Source organism: Zonotrichia leucophrys, chromosome 1 (assembly GCF_028769735.1).
Source record: "Zonotrichia leucophrys gambelii isolate GWCS_2022_RI chromosome 1, RI_Zleu_2.0, whole genome shotgun sequence".
Classification (NCBI taxonomy): Eukaryota; Metazoa; Chordata; class Aves; order Passeriformes; family Passerellidae; genus Zonotrichia; species Zonotrichia leucophrys.
Window position 1 is genome coordinate 31,532,202 of NC_088169.1, and position 18,349 is coordinate 31,550,550.

The window sequence follows — 18,349 nt, forward strand, 5'->3', positions numbered from 1 at the left end:
GTAGAAAAGCCTAGAAACAAGGCAGCATGAAATTTTTAAAGCAGAGTTTGTTAGGTTAGCAAAAGGCTGCATTTCCACAATCAAGACAAAAACCAACAAAAAGCTAGTTCTGCATCAGTGGTCAAGTAAAAGTAGTAATTAGAAAGAAAAAGCAATTTGTGCAATAGACTTGAAATTTAAAATATATGTAATATGATTACATATGCATGCAATATAACAGTCTAAAAAGAAAATGTAAAATACTGACTATGGATAAACGAAAGGGATGATACTAGACAAAAGCTCAAGGACAATGAGAATATGGTGTTTCTTAAGGTACATGAAAAACAACAATAATAAAGAAATTCTGGCAATAGCCCCTCATTAACTGGAAGTATTAAAGCTGTAATAATTTTAGAGTCAATAAATATTTTTTTACATGAGAAAAAGCAGGTTTGCCTATTAGACAGGAAGCTGAACAGTGTCTAGAGACAATATGTTATTTAAAATCAGCTACCCTAGAGAGAAGTATCTGTATGCCTCAGATCCTCCATGTCACCAAACAGACACTGGCTGGAACACCACTGGCCAGCAAAATCTGAGGGTCATTCATGATGTACCTTGAAATGTGGGGTAAACCTCACCCTCATGAGGACTCCAGCATAAGGACATATGCTTGTACTGCTGGGGATTAGGCAGTCAAGAGATCATTTGTAAGGAAATAATCACTGAGTACAAAATCAGATGCTGCACATTCAGCTCAGAGACTTGGCAGTGGCAGCTCTGTCTCAGACACATTAAATTCCCCAAGATTTCTGCCACAATGGCTGACACATAGGCAGTGCTGCAGTTCATGCACTCTTACTTCATTTCACATTTGAAATGAGTATTTTTTAGGTGGCAGCATCAGCAATGGCTCAGAAATCAGAAGGAGAGCATTAGTAAATAACTGCTAATCACACGCAGAGAAGCTTTGGGGGCTGCAGGGGCAGGGAGGCACGAAACAGATCAGAAAATTGCAAGAAGCACATTCAAAACTCTTATTCCTCAAATGTGCTTCCTCCTGTCACACAGAGCATGATTAGCCATAAAACTTTGGCAAGCCCTCAGACTGATTGGACTACTTAGGGGTGAGCTGCTGATATGTTGCTCATCACTTTTCCCTTCTTCTGAGTATTTGTACATTTTTTGGTGCCTTTCTTGCTCGGGGAGCAGCCTCACAGTTTCCTTGCTTTCCTCAATCTCTCTCATTTTTCAGGAGGTACTCTGGGTCCTTCTGCCCAATCATTCTCAGAAAGTGCTGTGGTCTGTGGGGCACTTTTTCACCACCCTGCCAAAGACTTAAAAAATCCAGGGTATGATTCAATTGCATTTGTTGTCCCTTTTTTTATAGGGGAAAAACATCACCAGGGCAAACACAGTCGCTCACAGGGGCAGCTGCTGCAGAAGAAACCTTTTTTCAGCTTCTGCTCCTAGGAGAGAGTGATGGCTGTATCCCTTGGAGAGGACTGCCTTGCATTTCTAATGAGACCATCAGTGTAATGGGAATTTAGCAGAATATTTAGCTGGTCTAAATGGTTTTGAAGAGCAGTGCAGACCAGCCTAGATGGATTCAAGCCAAGGACAGAAAACTTTTCCTTCAGAGTATCTATTTTTTATTGAAATTGCTAATTCTATTTCTATAGACTGAGTCCGTTTTTCAGGCATTTAAATTCTGCACTCTGGAATTAAATCTCACATTGATATATAGGCTTCATTCCAGCATTAATATTTCACCAGCCTGATTTTACTGGCTTTCTCCTTCTGTTTTAATTAGATTTGATGGTATTCTATATAATCATGTTTTCCTGCATGTTTCCGTGCAGCAGAACTTGCACAAACTGTTTGTTAGGGGATTTATACGACTTAAACATCATATATTCAGAGTGAATTTTAGATGCTGCAAGCAGTGCTTGCAGAGGTCTTACAATCCTGCTGAAAGCCCTGTTACAGCACTTATAAAATATCCTCTTGATCTCATTGCTTACCTTAATCCATAAGCTTTTGAGTTTATTTTGTATAAAACAAAAATAAATACTACACTTTTCAGATAATACAAATGCATGAGCTTTTCCAAAGTGAAACATTTGCATCAGTTATAGCACTAGAGTGAAAAATAATTTCAGCAATCACAATCTAATTAATTAAAAATTACTACTGTATAAAAGCAGCCACTCCTATATTTAGGATTAGTAAACAAAGCTGTTTGAAATACCTGTTTTGGCTGTAGGTAAGTAGTGAATATAACTGCCCATCTGTTATGTGCAAGTAACCAAGGTTATAGCAACAACATTAGTTTCCTTTTTCTCTCTCTCTCTCTCTCTTTTTTTTTTTTTTTTTTTAAGAAAGGAAACATGTTCATCTGTTTCTTATGAATTCTCTGTACTTCTTACCAGGCATATTTTTCCTAGCATTTCTCTTTTAGAAAGCAATGGAAGACAGCCAGAAACTGAAGGTACATTTGTCTTATTGGAGCTTAAGTCATATTATATACGTGAGCACTCGTAGCTGAAACAATCCCAGTAACATAAGGGCACAGTCTGGGTAGGAACATCAGATTCCCACCTGGCATTCTCTCTCATTTTTCTGGGGACAAGAGTTAAAGGTCTTATACTGTGCTGTGCCCCAGGAAGGTTTTGTTTTGCTTTTTTTATAATGTGAAGGAATACTTTTCTTCTCCTATATCAGTGCATCAGTTGTGACTTAAAACATCTGGGGTCAGTCTGAAAGTCTTCCAGCATACTGCTACTTAGAATAATATCTATTTTCTTTCTGGGTTTCTGGTAATATCAAAACTAATGCCCAGTTCTTGAAAGGTCAGTATGCATTTATGGGAAAGAAAATAAAATGCCTGTAAGGTACATTGAAAATAAGATAATTTTCCAAAAGCATTCAGAATAAAATATTGTGGTAGCCTAAACTCAGAGCACTTAGTTATTTGATTTTGGTATTTCATTGCAACTCTTTGCTTCAGCTAAAATCAAAGTATTTTTCCACTACAGAAGTTTCTTTCCTTCATAGTGGGAAGAAATCATAGAAATCCATAGTGCACACGGTATTCTGACTGAGATGCTGCCTAGAATTAAACTGGAACAATACACTTGATCAGATTAACACGTTCTGGAGATATTTTACAGATTGCAAAGACAGCAACTTCTGACTTTATTTAAAGGACAATTGCAATATACATATATTTATATCCTGTGCTCACAAGCCATTGGCATGTTCTCTCCTAAAGCTTTAGTGTTAATGATTTAATTACTATCAATATTTTTCCCTTCCCTTCTTGATTTTTTTTTCTGGTCATTATAATGAGCAACATTATCATGAGGAAAGACCATATCTTGTATAGTAGCTTAGACCACCAGAGGGACATAGAATTTTGTGTCCCTCATTTGTATAACCTCTCTTGAGATGCCAAAAGGGAGCCTTTCTCTAATCAGAAAAAAAAAGACAAACCACAGAGGAATTTTTTGAGAGTTTTATGCCTCAGTAAGTAATTTGCAGGGGAAAGGAAAGAAACCATTAGGCCAAGGAACGTGAAATTTATCAGTGGTTAAAGTGAAATACAAGGTGTTAGGCCTGCTGCTTCTTTTATGTGCACCAGCAGGTGTGAAGAATAATTCCAGGATTCAGGCATGTCTTCACTGTAAAAGGGAATAGATATCCTCCTAAGTAGGGCTATGCTGGAAGCACCTCAGAGTCGCTCCATACATCAAAAGTGACCACAGATTCTTGGCTGGCTCTTGAGAACGACCTCCTCCAGACACTGCTGCATTGATATCTCCTTCCCCAGCAACTCCTTCTTATCAGAAGGAGAATCATCCAGCTCTGTCAGAAATCTTTGACATAAGGCCTGACTCTACCCTCACACTTGAAACTTGTTGTTACTTGGATGTTAATTCCCAGAGGGGAAACCAGATGTCTTCCTGCTGCTCCCTGCACTCGGGCTGGGCTGAAGGTAACATGTGCTAGGGACTTAGCTTTCCTGCAGTGACAAAGCAGGTAAAAAGGCAGACAAGCAAAACAGCAAAGTTGCGAGTCTCAACTATTCCATTTGAGCAAGGTGGTTCCCTGGCAGCCTGTGATGACCTCCCATCCCAAATCCCCTGTGATTTTGATCACAAGCAAGCCCTGGCCCTTTGGCATGTTGAGATGAGCAAGAGTCCCAGAGGTCTCTCTGCAGTACAGCACAAGGCTACCCCAGCCCCAGTGTCCTTCTGAACCAGTGCAGTGAGTAACCCTCAGATTAAAACAGGACAGGGTTTCTAAAGAGCTGCAGGAGATTTGGGCACACAGTCACGTTGATGTTGGCAGATGTTGTACATCAGTGCCCTCCAGACCACTCTGTATTTTCCTCTTCACATAAGTAAGCCTGCAGAGCCCCTCCTTTTCCCCTGTAACTGAATGGCCCATCACCCCAGGCTGCAACCCCTTGTTCCTGGAGAATGAAACCAGCTGGCTTGCGGAGGCATTTCCCAATATCCCAAAGCCATCCTCCTCTCCTTTCATTGTGGCTCTACCTGTCACATTCTTTGTAGAGAAAGCAGCAAATGCCTTAATGAGAGAGCAGTGAGCACTCCTGCCTGAGCCCACCCCTCACTGCCTCCACAACCTCACAGAGATTTCACTAAAATGTATAATTAGGTTCTGCAAAGTGACTTCCTGGCCATATGTGCCCTTTTCAAGTGCAGAAGCCCTAAGTGGTGCTGTGTGTTTTTTGGAGCTGCTTTGAGTACCACTTCATTTTTCTGGCTTTTCTTTACAAGGTTGTGTTTACTTACCTCTTTACTAGTGCCCAAATACATCAAAGCCAGGTTGATTTTAAAAACCTGAAAGCCCATGCATGATGTCACTTACTGGTGTAAGTGTAAAGTGTGAAGTGTAAAGAAAAAAGTGTAAAGGCTGTGTTTGCACATGAGCTTGTCTGTACTTGTCCCTCCATCCTTATACTAAGTTTGCCAGACTATGTAAAGAAATCCCATCCTAAACAAGGGCTGTTTTAAACGTAGTCTGAAGTGCTCTGCTAACACAGGGTGTACCAAAGCTCATTCTGTGCTGAATTTGTGTCAAAGTGCTTTTGAGATAAATTACAATTTAATGTAACACCTCTTGTGAGCTTAGAGTGTTTTACTTCTGTTCTCACTCTCTTCAAGTGGGGTCTTCAAGTGGTCCAGTTGTGGAATTTTTCTTTCAACCACCATTGTTTTCAGGATGGAAATGAGCTGTTAAGGAGAAACATTCCTCAAAAACAACCATACTTAAAATCGATATACCATTAAAATGGAATCCCTGTAACATAAACGTCCCCTCCTCAGCCCAAGCCAGGTGACAGTGTCCTGCTCTGGCTGTGGCTTTGTGGATGAGGGCTGAGGGCCTCACCTGAGAGTGAAAGCTGTCTGGGAGCCAGTGAAGACTTTCAGGCGCAGAGGTTATACCTGCACAGCTCCTGCTTTACAAGGTAGACCTGTACTGGCAACCTGATACAGCCTTGTATCTGCCAGATCCCTCTCTTAGGGGGGCAAAAAGCAAGCAAGCAATCATTTTATGATGATCGGGTTATTTTTCCTATCCCCAGTGCTAGGAGCATGTTTGTAGTCTGATGATAGTTCCAAAAGGGGCTGTGAGCCCCAGGCAGGCAGTGTTTTTCTTGGAAAGCAGCACTTCTGAAATGAAAAACAGACAGGGAAAATAAGGATGGTCTAAGATGTACAAGCAAGGAGAGTTTGAAGGATCAGTGCTGCTGTTTGTTATTCCTTTTGTGTGGATGATACTGGATTGTAGTCCTTGTCTCACACCACCACACAGCCTGAAGGCTTCTAAATATCCTAGTTGCTTGTAATGACAAGCTCACAAAAACACTTTTTTATATGTTAATACAAAAATCCAGGGCACCGATAAATACACAGAGGTATCTCGAATGTTTTATTATATGCTTTTGATTTTTCAGCTTCCATTTAGGAGAAGAACTAAATTGCTAAACCTAAAGTAAATGTACTTAACTACCACATCACTAGCAGAAATTCATGCACTCAAGGAAGAGCAGGAAGTGACACCCTGGGAGTTCTCCTTTTCACACAAGCATACCACTTTCTGGTTAAATCACTATCAGTGCAGATTTCATCACATAGGTGCCAAATCCCAGATCTGAGCTTTCTATTTTCATGCACTGCTTTCTGAGGCATGGCCTAAGCAGATCCAATTAAAAGCATGAGCAATTATAAGATTTTTTGGATCCCTGTAAGTGATGAGATCCAAGGCCAGTATGGATCTTGTGGTGTTTACAGGAAGTTTTGCCTCTCTGACATGGTTTGTGTCCTAGGACCTGTATCCTGTGTCATCATACCTGTCCTGTTTGCCCACTTCTCAACAGCACTTGCTAGCTGGGTCAGTGTCTGCATTGATATGGCCATCAAAGGTTTGCTGATTTGGGAGATGGCAGAGAGAGCTTCTTCCTGGCAATGGACATACTTTGAGATAAAACATAGGCAAGTCCTGATGGGAGATTGTCAAGTCCGTCCAGCTCAATGAGTGTCCTGTATGCTCAAGGTGTCTGCACTGCCAAGACATTTTGCTGAGTTTGATACGCTGATTTTACAGATGAGAAACGTTGGCACAAGTAGAAGGAAATGTGGGGGGAAAAAGCAAGAGGAGAATCTTTAAGACATGAACTAGCAAGAGTTTGTGCTGCAGCCCCCAGCCCTGTTCTCACCCACCTCCATTCCCCGAGAGGCGCCGTGGGGAGATGGGGGGCAGCTGTGGCAGCAGCAGCAGGCTGGGGTTGCGCGCACACGAGGAGCTGAGGAGGGCGTGCTGGGCTCTGGGCTCTGTTCAGCCACGGCACACCGTGCAGCCCATGGAGGAGTCGTGCTCTGCAGGCACGCTCCTGGAAGATCTAGGCACAAGTACAAGGAGGTGGTTTGAAATTACTACATATGTCTTCTTGCAATACTTACACTCCAGGGACCACCCACGGCACAGGATGTGTTTGAATTGCTCACCAAGCTTTCTTCTGGAGCTGAGATGAAATTACAGATTCTTTTTTCCCAGAGTGCAAGAAAAATTAGCAACTTTCTGAATTATTACTATTATTACCGAGGCACATTTTAAAAATAGGTCCTATTCTCTAAGACTTTTCAAGCACTGGGGGAAATCTTTGCACGTCTTCAACTCCTTTAACTCCTGGTTACTTAATCTTAGATTGTAAAAAAAAAAAATGTATGGAGATAAAACCAGATTCCTCTTTGTGAACCAGTTTAATCAAGTTGGGGAAAGGATATGGGAAGGCAGGATGAAACCCTCATTAGAAAAGATTCATTATTTTCTATATTTACATGACAGTGAAATCCTGTGGATACTCTTGTGCACTAAGAAAATATATTTTAGTTTTAATTGTTTCAGTCAATGTCAGTTTTACAACAAGCATGCAATAAAGTAAAAGTGGCCTTTGGGATACACCACTGAACCTTATTTTGTGCTGCAGTATTGCCAATGTAAATATCTACTTCTGTTTTGTATGCGCAAAGCCAAATGGACAAAAATTTGCTCTCAGGGAAAGTACTGACCTGTCAGCATCAAAAATATTCTTTTTAGAATATAAAATTGTTTGTCAGTGATTGTAATAACAAGAATCTTTGCAAAATCCATTATTACTCAAACAAACATTTTCCTTTAAGCAGCAATAGTAGGAAATTAATTTAAAAGTTAGTTGATAGCAACTGGATAAGATACAGTGTCACAGCTACAAAGTTCCTGGGATAAAATATATTTTCTATTTTCTATTTACATTATTAAATATTTACGGTGGCTCTGAGAAAATATCCAATCTAAAGCATTTTGATAGGTTACAATTTATTCTGCTTGCTTTCCAGAATGCTAGAAGATGACCTCAAGTTAAGCAGTGATGAAGAGGAGAATGACCAGGTAAGAACCAGACAAGTAACATGTCACTTGAAGCATGTTTCATGTCGAGACTGAGCTACTGCAAATATTTTGCTAATGCTTTTTCTAAACATACAGAAAGGTTATCAAAATACATGGCAGTACTGTAAGTGGAGTAACAGATGTTGCTGCTCAGAGCCAGCCTGCGTGTGCTAACTGCTGGATTGGTGGGGAACATGCTGCAGCGCTCTTGATTTATTACCTTGATGCGACCCAGAAGGTTTTTGTATCAGCTTCCTTCTGATTTGAATTTGTTTTGTTTTAAAGAGTGGCCAAGGAGGGGAGAAACAGGAATTCTGGATTAAGGGTTCAGGCCAACTTTGCAATCATGAGCTGGCCCTGGGGATTAGCTGCTGGGCTGCTTATCTCTTACCTGCCTCCAGCATCCCCCCAGCCCTGGCCTCTCCTCTGAGCATTTCTGGTCCTGACTCTGCGTGGCCCATGCTGCTAAGAAAGCTAAAGAAAACTGAGAAAAAGCCTTGGCTTGTGTATTTGTTTCACTCTGTAACACAGTGATTACAGCAACTGTGTTTCAAACACCCCAAACTACCTGCCTGGCAGCAGATACACCATCCAATATTCTCCATATGTCAGGGGAGCTGGGTTTTGTTGGCTGTAGGAAGTGTCTCCCAATTTTTCCTTAAAATATTGTTGTGTTTTGTCTAAATCATGAAGGATTCAGTTGAACTGGGCTGGAGCTTGACTTTCCCGTGACCAGCTGAGTGCCTTGTTGCCAGGCAGTGCTATGCTCTGCTCCTCTCAGTATCCTGGCATGGATGATTTGGTTGGGAGTGAGAGGCCAAGACTCCCTTCCCTTCCTTCTTTCCCTAAAATGCACAACCCATGCCTTCACCAGGGTATATGAGGGCAGTACTGCTCCTGGTTGCATCTCACAGATACAATGTGGTTTTCTGTCCTGGTTTTGGCTGGGATAGAATTAATCTTCTTCTTACTAGCTGGTACAGTGCTTTGATTCAGTGTGAGAACAGCATTGATAAGTCCCTGATGTCTCAGTTGTTGCTGAGCTTACCTCAAGTCAAGGACTTTTCAGTGTCTCCTGCTCCAGCAGTGAGCAGATGCACCAAAAGCTGGGGGAGCCTGTGGCCAGGAAAGCTGCCCCAAACTGGCCAAAGGGACTTCCATTCCACAGAACATCATTTCCAGTACATAAACTGGAGGGAGTTTGCTGGGAGGCACCAATCAATGCTTGGGAATGGGCTGGGCATCAGTCAGTGGATGCTGAGCAATCATATTTTGCATCACTTATCCTTCTTTCTTGGAAATAAATTCTTGGAATTTATTTCTCTCCCTTTTTGTTGTCTCCCTTTTCACTGCAATTATAATTCTTACAATATTATTTTTTTTAAATTTTATTTCAATTGTTAAACTGTTCTTGTATCAACTCACAAACATTTTTTTTGTCCCTGCCTCTCCTCCCCATCCCACTGGGGCAGGGGGAGTGAGCAAGCAGATGCATGGTACTGTTGCTGGCTGGGGCAAAGCCATGTGAGCTTCAAATATGATTATTTCAGTCATGGGTAACTGGAGTATCTAGATGGGTAGGCTGGATGGATCTAGACTTCTGAAATTCAGAAACTTATACAGATAATTCTAGGTTCATAGGATGGACATGATTTTCTTTAACTCTTTTTATTAGATGTCTCTATTTTACAATATATTCCACACAACAGGTAAATCAATACTTTTTAATATTTATACTAAACCATTGTTTCATCTATTTTGAGCAGAGCTTCTTGGTGTTAAGATGCAGCACATAGATTCTATTATTTACATATTTATTCAATTTCTTTTTGTTTAACATATTTCATCCTGAAACACTTCACATTTAATTACTCTTCCTGCTTGTCTAGATAGTTTAAAATACAGCTCACAGACAGCATAGGACAAAGTAAAGTGAGGGATAGAAGGGATGTCTGAAGAGTAACAAAAGCAGACCAAGGGGCCATGGTGTTGCAGCCAGGGGCTGGCTGATAGGGGAGGCAGGAGCTGCTGGCCAGGAGAGGTGTCCTTCAGGCAGGGAGACAGGATCCTGAGTGATGCACGTCAGAGTGAAACAGGCTGGGAGAGCCAGAGAGAAAAAATTCTGGTTTGCTTCATAGCAAGCCGAAAAGGACATGTGAAAGTGTTTATTGTGCATAAAGAACATGAGTAGGTTTAGGCAGAGATGGGATTGTGGAGAAGTCCTGCTGATCTGGCAGGCACACATGGACCTCTGGTTTAGCACTATGACCTGTAATTATTGACATCTTCTCTGTGTTCTGTGCTGTGCCAGGGCTCTGCTCAGTCACCAGGGCTCCAAGATGCAGCTGATACAGGCTGGGTCTGTCACCTCAGCGCTCCAGCAAGCTCTGCAGAGCAGGACAGAGCTCGCCACCTACACAGCAAAGAGCAGGGCTGAGATCCCATGACTCACTTCTAATCATCACAGGCTTCTGCATGAACAGCCTTTGGAAATTACTTATTTATTTGGTCCCCTTTCCTAGTCACAATTTTTTCCTAACTTGGCTCTACAGACAAAAATCTCCCAGAGGCACAGGCTGGCTCCTGCTGTATGAAATGCTTTGTAGAACCTTAGCTGAGACCTGCAGGTTTGCTTAATGAACAATCCTAAATAAATATACCTGCTGAAAAAACAAAACGCTGCCTTTCTATCCACCTTGCAGGAAATAGACACAAAAAAGAGTAACACAGATTCTCTCTTCCAATAACTGCTCAGATGGACCTGTGTTTAAATGTCAGCAGAACTCGTTTCCTTTTACTTCCTAACTCAGAGACTCTTTAATCTCATATCTCCTGAGCTCAGAAACAGGAAAGAAAAAAAATCAGAGATTAATGGATAGGAACAGTACATGAGAGATTCCCAGATATTCCTCATGTAATAAATTAACCTTTTAGCAGACTCATTAAAGAAGTCCAGTTTCTCAAAGAGCTGAAGGTGAGCTGTACATAAGCTAGGAAGTTTTTAATTTTGCTGATTTCTAAATGGGGAAGTTCACGGGAAAAACTTTGAAAACTTTGGAGGAGATATTGCATTGAAGTCTGAAGTTGTCAAGCAGCAAATGGGAAGTTTCTGAAGTGGTGCAAAGGGGGACAGGTGCTTCTGTGCTCCCAGGGCTGGCATTTGGAGTGCTGTGACCAAACCAAGGAATGTGAGCCATGGATGAGGGAGGCCAAATGCAAGACAGAGGCATGATTAAAAGCTTTGAGACTGCAGTGGGCAAAGCATTCCCAGCCCTTCCCTCAACACCAGCAATTAAGGTATTGAGATTCACAGACACAGGAGAAGCCAAAGAGGCTGGGTTTAAGCTAAGTACGTGTGCACCCACAGTAATTATATTATCCACACATATTAGTCTCGTAATTTTAATTATATAAATGTATTTTTCCTCTTTAATGAGCATAGTTTATCCATTTAAACTGATCGTTTCAATTTTACAGGCAGTGATCATAGGATCTAATATGCAGAGAGAAAATTTCCTGTTGGCATATTTTACACCACACAGATTGAAGAAAATATACTTTTTAATCCTCAATCAATATCTGAAGAGCATGCAATTAGCAGATACCAAGGTAGTTAACATAAATCTGCAAGTTAAAGAGCCAATTCATTCTGATTTATAACACATAGAGTAATAATTTCATCATCATCTCTCCCAGAAAGCATCTGAAGCTTTGTAGCATGAAGATGTCAAAATTGTACTTAAGATTGTTCAGACTACTGAATTGTAGTGGTTATTGCCTTTTGGCTCTTTGAAGTGTGGCATAGCACATGAAACAGTCCCCATTATAATAACCTGCTCTTCTCTGTAGAGGTCACTGGATAACTTAAATCAGTCTTGGGTGAAATATTAAAAGGAGATTGTCAATTGTAATGTGAACAATTCTCTCTTCCCCCCCTCACATGTCCTTTAAAAACATGAACATTTTGTAATAGAAAATAATTCCTTTAAAGGGAGAAAGATCCCTGGCATCATTTGTGCAATTCGTGTCAATCAATAGCCAAATAAATTAGCTGACTGGTACACATACATGGAATAATAATCTAACATATTTTTGCAGCCCAAGTCGGCTTCCTCATATGCATTTTTTTTGCACAGGATCAGGTTGGTTGCCGCTGAAGTTTTGTGGCTGTGAAAATTTATTACCCACAGAGTCAATCTGCATTCTGGCTGCCAAGTCTGAATAAATAGAGTCATTGTGCTTGTCTGGAATATGTAACCAAAGTTCATCGAGTCAGCTTGACTTTCACATCCCACGAGATTCATAAAAGCCAACACCCTGGTATGTGCTCTTGATTCCTGCCAAAATTTTCTAAAATTGTATAAACAGAAGTTGAAGAAGCGATCAGAACACACTCCCAGGGACATGGCTCTGCACTCTAGCCCTGGCTGATCTCGAAAGGGAAGACACAAGATTTTTCTTTTCAAAGAAAAAATAGTATGACTACTCTCCTGTGGCAGCAGGTAACCACAAAGGTTTAAGGTGCCCCCCGCCTTGCAGGGCGCACAGGGAGGCAGCAATCAATCCTCTCAAGTTCCTTCATTTTGCTCATGTGTCCTGCACTGAAGGAGGAGATCAGGCAGCATTTGCCTGCAAGTGGCCACCTTCCTCAAGAGAGGACCAGGGCAGACTGGCCCTGCGGGTGTGAGCGGTGTAAGTGAAACCAGCCCCTCTGCAGGCAAGCCAAGACCAACAGAAAGCCTTGTCATTTCACAGGAGACCTCAGGGGAAGAGCAGCCTCAGAAAGTTCACAGCTTTAGCACAGTAAAACAAAAGGCTTGTCAGCCTGATCTGGCTGGCCACTGGAGCCCCATAGGGTGCTGGAAGCCCACCCAGCCTGGTGCCATCCTGGGCGTCTTGGGGTTGCCTCCCACCCATGGCAGCCCAGGGACAGTCGGGGTGAGCTGCTGGCCCTGGGGGACTTGTCCATGCTTCAGCATCACCCTGGTCATGGGCAAGCCATAAAAACTGATGCTGATTTGAGTTACCCTAGTAGATCCCATGGGAACACACCTGCCTACACTTTGTTCCCATCATGTACGCGCTGAGGGTTACCAAGTGCCTTGCTGGAAATGCATCCTTCCGGCAGGACTGTCTGCTGCACAGGCATTATGGACAAGCCAAATCTGTCACAACACTGCAACAGGACAAAAGTCCATCTATGTGCTCAAGGGCAATTGGTGTGGGACTTTTCCCTTTCACTTCTGTATATGGAGTGACAATCAACAAAAAGAAGAAAATCATCCTGAAATGAACAGTCACATATCTACCTTCTCCCCAAAGGAATGATTCTTAGTAGAGTCATTATAAACAGTACTTCTGCATATGAAATGTAATATTTCAGCTAATGTGAAGCCATCTGTAATGAATTGTGAAACAAATTGATAAAGGAGCAAAGCTTTCTTTCTGTAGACCTCTTAGGAGAGCACTTTCCAAAGTGAAAGATTAACTGAGCATGCCCCAAGGCAGGAATATCTGGAGAGAAAAGTTTTATTGGGCAAATTGCAACACAACACTGCATAGCCCTGTTCATTGTTAGAACCATTTTAGACAGTGCTAATTGTCTTCACATATGCCATGTCCAAATATTTTAACCACATTATGTAATTTTAGTGTTGTATTCCCTTTTATTCATCTTTTCATCAGGCAATATTTGATCCTTGATCAGAAAGGAAAATGAGTGAAAAAGGAGATGAGAACACTCAGGTCTGGAGAAAAAGCACACAGTCTGCATCATTTCTGCAAATGAATTTCTCAAAAAAAAAAAAAAAAAAAAAAAAAAGCCTTGACAAACTTGGACGGAAATATCTTTCTGATGAGAATTTTTTCACTCCACTGAGCACAGAAAACTTATTTCATGAAGTCTGGCTACACACGAGTCTGACTGCAACCAAAACCACACAAATCAGAGATAAGCAAAAGTGGAAAAAATTAAGTTTTGGGTAAAGGAATGGCTGGAACCTCAGGTGGTTTTTTTACTTAATCCAAGTGCTCTGTTCAGCCCCCTGTCACTATAATGTGAGTATGTTTTTAGACTGGAGGAATAGGCAGTGTAACAGCCTTACTTAACTTGGGTAAGTCCATTATTTCCTGTGTATTAGAGAAGCAATTCTTTTGGTATCCAACTTAACTAGAATCAAGAGTAAGATTTAAGCCAGCTGAGCCAAGGTTTTTTGTGGTTTGCCAGCTCTGATTTTAAAATCTCCGTGACATCTAAATTTGCACTTCCACAAGGCATGACAAGAAGACCGAGATTGCCTCGCTGAAACTGTCAGATGAAACAAAATAAGAGCTCAGTCTTGTCCTGCCAACTTGGCTCACATCACTGCCTATCTTACAAAATCAGATTCTATGGCTGGCAAGCAGGATCAAGCTCTAAATTTGAATGCCACTATAAATGACAGTGAAAAAAGTTAAAAACCTGCTCAGATCTTGGACCTGCACAAAATCTGGGGACATTTGAAGATGGCACTTTGATCTGCATGCTTCTTAGTAGCAAAACTCTGAAACAGACAAGGAATTAAATTTAAAGTGTAAGGGCATCTTCCTTGTCTCTTCATGTGGATGCTGTGACTAAGCTAAGTTTTAGCTTGGTAAATCTCCAAAGCCTGCCCTTTTCCACTCATATCACTTTTTTCCAAGACTTCTTTCTGTATCTGACGTAACATTCTTAACCCCATCTTCTTGAAATATTTTCTTAGAACTTTTTCCCCTTGTGAAGTAGAATTACTGCATCAACATCTGTTTTGACTGGCGTGGGAACGAATCCTACTGCAATCAATTCAGCAGTGTTGGCTAACTTGAGGCATAAGGAAGGATTAGATCCAACATTTCCAGGCTGGATTTTGCTTGTCCCTGTCTCTCATAAGCCTTCGAGGCTGTGCACTTTTCCTCCTGCTGCAGAGAGCCCCTGCTGCAGCCAGACACTGTGCCTGAGCCTTGGCCCTGCTCAAGCCTGGCCACCGAGCTCTGTTTGCCTTCAGGCAAGTGCATTCCAGCATGCCTGCAAGAGAAGGGTTAAACAACCAGCAGTCACTCATAATCAGTGCTGTTTGTGACATCCCTGCTGTTAAAGGCTGCGTTTCTGTCACACGTGTGCGCACACTCAGGCATGCACACACTCAGCTTGACTCAGAAGGTCAAGCTCACTTCTGTCCCCTTGGCCATTGAGCCTGGGCATGGGTGGTTGTTATCTCGCTGTATTTCATATTTCTAAAGTCCCATACTGTCACAATCATATTTCTAAAGTGCTGTACCTTCTCAGAGATATTTCTTCTTCTTCTTCTTCTTCTTCTTCTTCTTCTTCTTCTTCTTCTTCTTCTTCTTCTTCTTCTTCTTCTTCTTCTTCTTCTTCTTCTTCCTCTTCCTCTTCTTCCTCTTCCTGTCTTAGTCAGGACTCCTTCCAGATTCTCCCTAACTGGCCAAGCCCAGCACCTTTTATCACAGTTATCTTCACTACCTACAGCTGCCGCCCATCAAAAACAACCGGGGCTTATCAGGGCAAGGCCTATACACAGATATTCCAATACAATACAGATATTTCACTAGGACTCCTACTATATGGGTGATGCCAGCATCACCATCAGCATGAGGAGCTGTGGGAAGGAGATGTGGTGCACAGAGGTGGGAGACAACAGAGCCAGCTGAGAGCATGTCAGAAAATCAAGTGAACACAAAAAGGGGAAAGGGATTAAGGGGAAAAAATTAATTAAGAAAATAAATTGTGGGGAGAAAGACATTATAAAGGGAGTAGAAACTGTATTAGAACATGATGAGAAATAAGTAAAAAGATTCAGAAGCCAATCCATCAAAACTACCATTTAAGAAAAAGAGACTGGGGAACCATTGGTACAATTTCTCCTGCACCTGGGATGGAAACTGCCTCCTCTGAAGTCATTGAGAGTTTAACCACTGGTTTCAATCAGCCTAGGATGTTACTCCTGTCTTCTTTTTTATTTCCTTGCACAATCCAAGCAAATACTTGGGTAGTAGCAAATGCATCACAGTTGATTGACATAGCATATTCCTGGGAAGTGTTACCACTATTTGGGGAATTTAAGTCTTTCCCCTATTTTCACATATTTGGACTCCTCAAAAAAAAAAAAAAATCTACTTTAATTTCTGAGCTTTCAGACTTCCTAATAAATCTTTTAAAGCCCATAAGTCCATGGCACAACACTGACAATTCTTGTCTGCAATAGCCTAAGTGCAAGCAGCATTTCAACCAAGTTACTTTTTCCTGGATAAGGAGACTACTTCTGTTGAGACAGAAGGGGTTTTCCAAGGTGAATGCTGCTTTGTTTGCGATGACTGAGACCTTCCTAACACTGGCATTGGAAATTAACCATTTTATTAATGTAAAATAACAAGGATTTGTCTTCTGCTCATCTCCACTGGAAAAGATTAAAGTTGTAGCTCATCTGTGTTGAAACCTTGCTTGGTTTTTTGGGGCCAGACTGCAGGAAAAATCTGAGCAGATGCAGGACAGAAGACTCAGCATTTACAGATTCATAAAATTCTCTGTATGGTTAATACCCATGCTGATTATACAGCAATTTGGAGATCCAAATCACTTTACAAGTATTAACTACTTAATACAATGCCCCTGAGAGGTATTTAGGTAGAGCTAAGCAAGAATTATTATCTCCCTAGAACTGACAGGGAGACTGTGACTGAGATGTGGCTTGTTTGAAGCGACACGGCAAGTCAGCTGCAAAGTCAGGATTAGCACTTGGGTCTTTCACTCCCAGGTGCCATGTCCAAGTCACTAGACTGTGTTGCCCCTGAAGATTAATAAGGATTAATGGGCAAAGCAGAGTAGAAAGAACAATGTATGCCAAGAATATAATAATAAAACTCCAGGGTGAAAAATTAATACTGAGGTGTTGAAAGGCCTCAGAGAAATCATGAAATCCTGAAGGAGTTTTACAGTTTCTTAAAAGATGTGGCTCTGATGATAACCAACTCCAAAATGGGAAGAAAGGAGGACCCTTTTAAGTCTTACAGTCTGTAAGTCTTAAATAAATATGAACCAGACAGTGAAAATCACATTCATACATTTATATTGCAAATTTACAGAGAAACACTCAAGCTGCAGTTTACAAGTGATTTGAAATCCCTCAGAAATCCACACTGGAAAGCAACCCTCAAGCAAAGCCCCTAGGAGCAGTGGGGAGTACAGAATGATGCAGTGAGAGAAGGCATGTCAGGAATCACTTATGATAAATTGCCTGACCTGATCTCCTCAGGCAACTTCCTGTGGCCACAAGATACTCCTGGGCATTTAAGCAGAGCAAGTCTGTGGGTGCAGGAGGTTCCCATTACCTCTGTTTTCAGCCCTTATGAGCAGCTCTGCACTCTTCAAGGAGAACACCGAAAACTGGAGAGGGTTTCAAGACATGGGAGAAAGATGCTTAACACAGTGGGAGAACATGGCTTGGAGTGAAAGATGCCCACAGGATGAACTGAGCCTGTCCAGAGCAGGGCTGCTGGCTGGATCACAGCCTGGAAACACCTGGGCAGGGAGGGAGAGGAGCTGGGAGGCTGCAGGGCAGCTCTGTCTCACAGGCACGGGTCTAACTTCCAGCACAATAAGGTGTTTATAAACTCATCTTAGCATGGAAGGTGGAAAACTCTGCTTGTGGTTCACAATAAGAGAATTATCCAGAAGTTTTGCTCTGGGTCCACAACAGCACCCAGGTTTGAAGCAGAAAAAAACCCCACTCTGTTGAGTCCCATCACCCAAACTGTGCCATGCAATCAGGTTGTGCCCTTGACAAAAATTTCTTCCTGGCTTCACTGGCTTTAGAATAAACTGCATTTAAGCTAAAAACAAACAAAACCTTTGGAAATGAAAACAGAATCAGCATGGAAGACATGTGAAGAGTGAAATGTGAAAGAAGACAGATATAAAAGTGTTTTTCCTGGTTTGGTTCCCAAATGGCAGTATATAGTAATGACATCTTTCCTTAACCCTGGCTTGGAAAAAGTGTGTCTACAGCTCATTAACTGCAGTCCAATACAGGGCGACATCCAGCACTCTGGGTGGTTGCTAATATGAGAGCTGCTGACTTAGAGCATAAATGGTTCACTGCACAGCTCCAGGGCAGCACCTACCACCCAGGGAAGACAAACAAGATGGTCTGGAAGCTGTGCAATTTGCTCATGCACAGGCAGCATGTCCCCAAAGAAATGGTTCAAACTCTCACCACGTGTACACCTGCGCCATCTCAGGGACGTCTCTGCTGTAGCTTGTGTAACTCCATAAAATCGCTATAACTGAGGTCTCTCACAAAAACAACTCTTAATCCACAGGACAGGCAAGATGGAAAGCAAAATGCCTGAATCTGCCAACCGCCAATTTATTGGC

At 41.8% G+C, this 18,349-nt stretch overlaps 1 protein-coding gene across 1 annotated transcript in view; it reads left to right on the forward strand.

The window, feature by feature from the left end:
- The window catches only part of AFF3 (ALF transcription elongation factor 3), a 327,563-nt gene that overhangs the window by 222,777 nt on the left and 86,437 nt on the right, over nucleotides 1–18,349 (forward strand). The window contains exon 8 of the mRNA XM_064710766.1: nucleotides 7,890–7,941. Within this exon, the coding sequence (XP_064566836.1) occupies nucleotides 7,890–7,941 (52 nt within the window). The remainder of the gene's footprint in view (nucleotides 1–7,889; nucleotides 7,942–18,349) is intronic.